Raw genomic sequence first — 6343 nt, 5'->3', positions numbered from 1 at the left:
GCGTGGCTGTGAGAACTGTAGCAGCAGCTTAGTGTTGGCTGGGAACGATGGCTGCAAAATTGCTGGTAGCAGGACATGGTTGGTGGCGCAGATATTAGGACGTGTTGCCTACAGTGGTGTTATTGTTGTTGTTGTGCATGTGATTGGGTAAGGTGAGGGTGGAGTTGTGGTGTAAGATAAGAGCTTTGGTCAAATGATCAAACTAATTCTTAGTTGCCTGTACAAATAAGCAAAAGCAAGGAATAAATTGGTGCATAATATTTGTCTTATTATTTAACCCTCAAGTATTACAAGATTTTCTTATAAGAGATGATGCATAATATTTGTCTTATTTGGCTTGCGTATGATGTCAAATGAGCAAGCAATTATTTGCTCATTTTTCAAATGAGCAAATTATTCTTGCTCATTTGTCAAATGAGCAAATAAATCTTGCTCATTTGTCAAATGAGCAAGCAATTATTTGCTCATTTATCAAATGAGCACATAATTCTTTGCTCATTTGACAAGCAAACAAATCTTTGCTCATTTATCAAATGAGCAACAATTCTTTGTTCATTTTATCAAATGAGAAAACAATTCTTTGTTGATTTATCAAATGAACTATTTAAAAATTTATAACGTAGAAAATGATTTAAAACATATGATAAAACCTATTAGCTTAACTGGTAGAGCACTATGCAAATGCATAGAGGATGTAGGTTCAATTTCTACATAGGTTATCTCTATAAACAAAATTAATTAAAAAAAAAAATCAATTCGTACTAAATTATATGAGCAAAAAACTGGTTTGAAATGATTTATAACTATATAAACTTTGTTACAATTAAACTCTATACAAACTTGTGTCTCCACTTTACATAAATGAACCTACGTGGGATTCGAACCCACATCTTTTATGCATTTGCACAATGCTCTACCCTTGAGCTAGTAGGCTAACGTATTTAAAACATTCAAACACACTCACAAATGACCATTAATTTGAAAAATGAGCAAGAATCATTTGCTCATTTGACAAATGAGCATTAAATAGCTCATTTGACAAAGGAGCATTGAATTTTTTTGCGCATTTGACAAATGAGCAAAAAATAATTGCTCATTTGACAAATGAGCAAAAAATTAATTGCTCATTTTGACAAATTATTTGCTCATTTTTTACAAATTAGTAAAGAATAAATCAGCAAATGAGCAAACATTTGTTTAATTATTCATTAAATCAGCAAGCTGGAAAAATGATGGAGTTACTAAATTACAATTTCTTTTGTACTTATACTCACATAAAGCTGGAAAAATCGAATTCCTGGTCCAGTTGAGGCAACTTCTTGAACGTTAGATGTGGCCATTGTAGACAATGCCTGGATCAGATAATCACACATGCAAATCAAAGAATGAATTTGATACTTAAGGTCAGAAAGAGAGGAAAAATAGGAAGGGAAAGAAATGTGAGTCAAAACCATAATTGTGCCAGCAGCAGATGTTGCCAGTGCTGTTGCAAATTCTCCTGCAAGAAAATGATCACTTCAAAAAAGGAGGTTTTTCCAGTTTCTCAATTCAGCATAGAGTATCTATACAGCAAGCTTAGACAAAGAAATTAAACACTCCACTATTCAGGAGGAAACTGAGAAAATGAATGTCATAGTAGAAACAATAATAGCATGGTGAAGATGCCCTAGGGAGTGTCAGATATATGCACCTTATGCAGGTACATGCCATATTACATACTTTAAAAGCAAGAACTAATATAAAATGTGGCTCATGAGACTGTGAGACTAGAGTATTGACGAGTGTCAGACTGTGAATACTATTAATTAAAGTATCATCTTCAAAATCATATTCATATATGATAAAGCATCTAGTTTAGAGCATTTGATTCAAAGCATTGATCCAATACTGATTTTAAATTAAAATAAAATATCAAGTTGATTGAGCTTTTTAATGTTCAGATCATAAATCAATGTATTACTAAAGCTTACAGGCTACAAGACAGCAGGTGTCTGTTGGCCTTGTGTTAATTTTGACCAGCTATCCTGAAAACAAGAGTAGCAGTAACAATACCAAATTGCATATTAAGGATACTTTTAGAATGACTTGCATTAGTCTTTTTCATATGAGCATCAATAAACCAAAACACAGATTGACATATCAAAGTAGAATACTTGAACGTTCAGATGAACATCAAGGACTTGAGTTTTTACCTTCGGGGTGAGCCTTTTTTGCATAACTGAAAGAGCAATCATGATTGGCATGGGAATCTTGAAACCCAAGACAGTTGTTGTAATGTCTATATGACTTACATCAATGAGGATGTGGGGCCGGAACCTGAATTTCATTGGGAGTAATCGATAAGTAAATTGCAATAGTCAACCAAAGATATATCCTATATGGTTGTTTAACAATAATGATTTGCTAATGATTCTAATCAATTATTTTCAAATCCCAGATCAATTATTTTCTTTACTCAAATTATAACTGCCAGAAATATTGATAAACTATCTTGTAATTAAACAAAATCCCAAATCTTAATTGTTTTCAAATCACAAAAGAATACAACTATTCTCAACAACCCCCAATTTGAACTATATACACACTTCAGAAGTTCAGATCATCTACACAGCAAGCTTAAGCAACAAAATTATAGCCTCAATCAATTCCTTGCAATTATACCCAGATTTAGAGCTCTGAAATATTCACATTCAGATCCAACACCAGAAAACAAAAACACAAACATCAAAAATGAAAGAAAACTGAAAAAAAAAAATTCAATGAGGCATTTCGTCGAATACCTTGTAAGCAGTCACAATTCTCAGCTTCTTTGCGTACAACATCAAGAACATAATCAATTAATCACCCACATCACAAAAAGATTCAAACAACCAAATTCAATAAAATCAAATTAATAAAATTGAAAAACAAAGATAAAAAGAGAAACCTCCAGAATTCTTCAATAGTAGAGAAATTATAAATGGGTCAAATAGAGCTACCCCAAGCAGCTTGTTTCGATTTAGCAGTAAGATTATCGAACCAAAAAGTCCAAGGATTCTCAAGAGGATGAGTTGTTGCGATTAATTTGCTGGGTTTTTTAGCGTTTGAGTTATCGTCGATAATCTGGCCTTTCTCCAAATCATCATCGTCTTTTCTCTGGTCTTCAATCTCAATTGCCACCATTGATTTCTCAAGCTCTTCTACTGCCATAGTATTGCTTCCCTCTCTAAAATCTTTAAAATTTGTTGGGATTTTCGATTTTTAGAGGAAGGATGAACTTGAACGAGGAGAGAGAAAATTGTGCGTGAAAGAGGAAGGAGGAGAGAGAAAAAACGCATTTGACCAGGGTTAATTGTAGTCGTTGGATGTAATTGATCCAACGGTTATAATGAGTCCTCACATATAAAAGGGTTATATATATATGTATATTTATATATATATATATATATATATATATATATATATATATATATATATATATATATATATATATATATATATATATATATATATATATATATTTTACACACATATATATATGTATACACATATATACATGTATACACATATATACATGTAAACATATATATATATATATACATATATATATATACATATATATATATATATACATATATATATATATATATTTATTTTACACACATATATATGTATACACATATATATAAGCTATTATATTTATGTTAAGCATTAATAATATTTTATCTATTTTACTAACTAGATACATTAAACATATTATATTTGTTTTTTAAATATATTTAGTATAATATAGCTTGGGTAACCGGGTACCCAACCGGGTCCTTCTAGTTCCAGACTCGCCGGTTCCTAACTGGTTTCGGTTTCACTTTCGGGTACACGGAATTTTCGCTCACCCCTACCTATACTTAGTCGTACACTTATACACCATGCTGTAAAAGGAGTTTACATAGGTAGTTTTTAGGCTTGCTAAAAGTTGGGTAAGAGTTAGTTGCACAAGATTGGATAAGTCCTTTCTACGAATATGATGGGTGTCTAGACTTTTTAATGAGTAAGAGCTGAAAATACACAACACTAATCAAATGGATAAATATTTAATCATTTTTTCGACAATTCAAACTCGAATTTCGAGAAATAATTTGAAATCTCGATAAGAAGGATGTCGACGAAATGAACGGAGGTATTTTTTAGAGTTTGTTTAAGAGGGTGTTGGAAAGCAGAGAGAGAGAGAGAGAGAAAGAGAGAGAGGGGAATTCGGGAGTGGGGGAGAGGGGTGTGAAAGGAATGGTGTCCTTCCAACAAGTTTATTATTCTGATAGAGGGTTCAGAATTATTAGAAAGCTAATTCTTCAGTGCGGTCAAGTGATCGGAAAGCCTAGGTGGAGGCCGCTTCTGATCAGTAGTATTAATATATAATTAATATTATAGATTAATCTTGACTGAACCCTTCAGGTCGCACCCCAATCGAATAACCGATCCGAGACGACGAATCTATCCGAAGGATTGGATGAGTCAATAGAGTATTACAAACAAAGACGTCGAATATCAAGCTTAGAGCGTCGAAACCAAGCGTCGTAAGTCGAGTCGAATTCAGAATTCGACGAGACGTGAAATCAAGCAAGCAACAAGTGCAAGCTAAGCCGTAGCATCGCATTGGCTTAGCCATGCGAGTGCTAGGCTAGGCAAGGGCACCAACCGCATGCATGCTAGCGAGCCAAGCATCGCCAAGCACACGCACATCGCACAACACGAGCATCGCAAGCTGCGTGCCATGCGTGTGTGTGTTGTGGCTATGCGTGCTTGCTAGCCAAGTAGCACCAGCCATCACATCATGTTGGCCATCACACAGCACATCACGCAGCATCGCAAGCCATGAGTGCGTGTATGTGGCTGTGCGTGCTTGCTAGCCAAGCAGCCCCAGCCATCGCAGCATGCTGTGCGTGCTTGCTAGTGTAGCAACACGCTATGCGTGCTTGTGCTATGGGCTATGCGTGGTGGGCAACGCATAGCACTCGCACCCGCAAAGCACAAGCAGCAGCAGCCAGCAGCCAACAATGCATGTGTGGCGTGCTTGCTGCCAAGCCCAGCCTTGGTGTTAGGTGCCAGCTGGGCAGCGTTGGCAGCCAAGGCAGGCTGCCAGCCATCCATGCGTGAGGTCAGCCACGGTTTTGGTGGGGACCGATGCTTGGTGGCCTTGCTTGGGGAGCAAGGGGATTTTTGGTCCCCCCCCCCTTTGGTGGTCCTCACCTACCCATGCTCTCCATATGACACTTGGAGCTTGTTGATTACTTTGCATTTTAATTTGTTTTTGATTAAAATAAATTGGTGGAAAAATGCAATTCTCCCACATTGTTGGGTGAAGGGAGATCAAGTCTCCTTTCCTATAAATACCCAAGTTTTGGGTTGGGAAAAAACCACTTGAGTTGAACTCAATAAGGTATCTCCCTATAGGTGAGAAAACCTTTAAGTTCGTAATACTCTAGTCTTTTCTTGGTCTAGCCCCGACTAACCTTCGGGGTAGAGGCCGTTCGGGTCGGGTCTCGAGGGTTGACTCCATCAGAGGCTCGCGCGCTTGCGGAGCTTAAGCTTTGAAGTCAGAGCTCTATAGGAGCAAAGCACGCGTCGAGGGTAAGAATGTCATTTCCCTTTCTCTTTCTTTTGTTGTTTAATTATGTGATTGCATGCTTAGTTGCTTTAATTAGTGGGTGGGTCTTAGGCGGGTTTCTCTTCCGCGTAGCGTTGGACGCTACGAAACCTAACATTGCTCAGGCTAGGGATCTAAGGGAACATCAGAAGGTCAAACGTGTTAAGAGGTGATTTCACATGATAAGGGAATGGAAGTCCGAGGGTGAAATCAGAATTTGTAAGATTGGAACAGACGTCAATGTGGCCGATCCACTCACTAAACCTTTGCCTCAAGTGAAACACAACAAGCACGTTGAGACAATGGGAATCAGGCACGTTGGAGATTGGCTTTGATTTCCCTATCATGTGTTTTAATTAATTTTGAGATTTTAATGTAAAACACTACGTTGAACCATTCGGTTTTGGAGCAATTAAAATTTCTGCAAATTTATTATTACTCCATTTCTATTAATTGTGGTTTAGAATTAAATAATGAGTCTATTCAATTTATGAGAATATTCAAAACGGGGTATCAAGACCATGTCTTGGATAAAGAAACACCTGTTAAGTGAACGTAAAATATTTCAATCGAAAATTATCCCTAATCAAGGTCATTTAAATAATGGACGGTTAATCACTACTACAAAAAAGGTCAAAGAGACCCGTTGGAAATGGCATAAGAGACCTGTTTAGAGGAGGTCTCTAGCTCATAGGTCTCTTTGCTAAAGAAACCTGTTCAACT

General features: G+C 36.5%; 1 protein-coding gene across 1 annotated transcript; it reads right to left on the bottom strand.

The window, feature by feature from the left end:
- Nucleotides 1-202: 202 nt before the first annotated feature.
- On the bottom strand, nt 203-2822 carry LOC110739576 (peroxisomal (S)-2-hydroxy-acid oxidase GLO1-like). Its single transcript, XM_021920032.1, has 7 exons — nt 2781-2822; nt 2608-2675; nt 2193-2316; nt 2017-2095; nt 1452-1498; nt 1275-1352; nt 203-217 (listed from the first exon to the last, which is right to left on the bottom strand). Exons 1-7 carry the CDS (start codon nt 2820-2822, stop codon nt 203-205), a joined length of 453 nt encoding a protein of 150 aa, XP_021775724.1.
- Between the last annotated feature and the right edge of the window lie 3521 nt (nt 2823-6343).

Source organism: Chenopodium quinoa, unplaced genomic scaffold (genome assembly GCF_001683475.1).
Source record: "Chenopodium quinoa cultivar QQ74 unplaced genomic scaffold, ASM168347v1, whole genome shotgun sequence".
Classification (NCBI taxonomy): Eukaryota; Viridiplantae; Streptophyta; class Magnoliopsida; order Caryophyllales; family Amaranthaceae; genus Chenopodium; species Chenopodium quinoa.
This window is presented reverse-complemented; position numbering and strand designations above follow the sequence as displayed.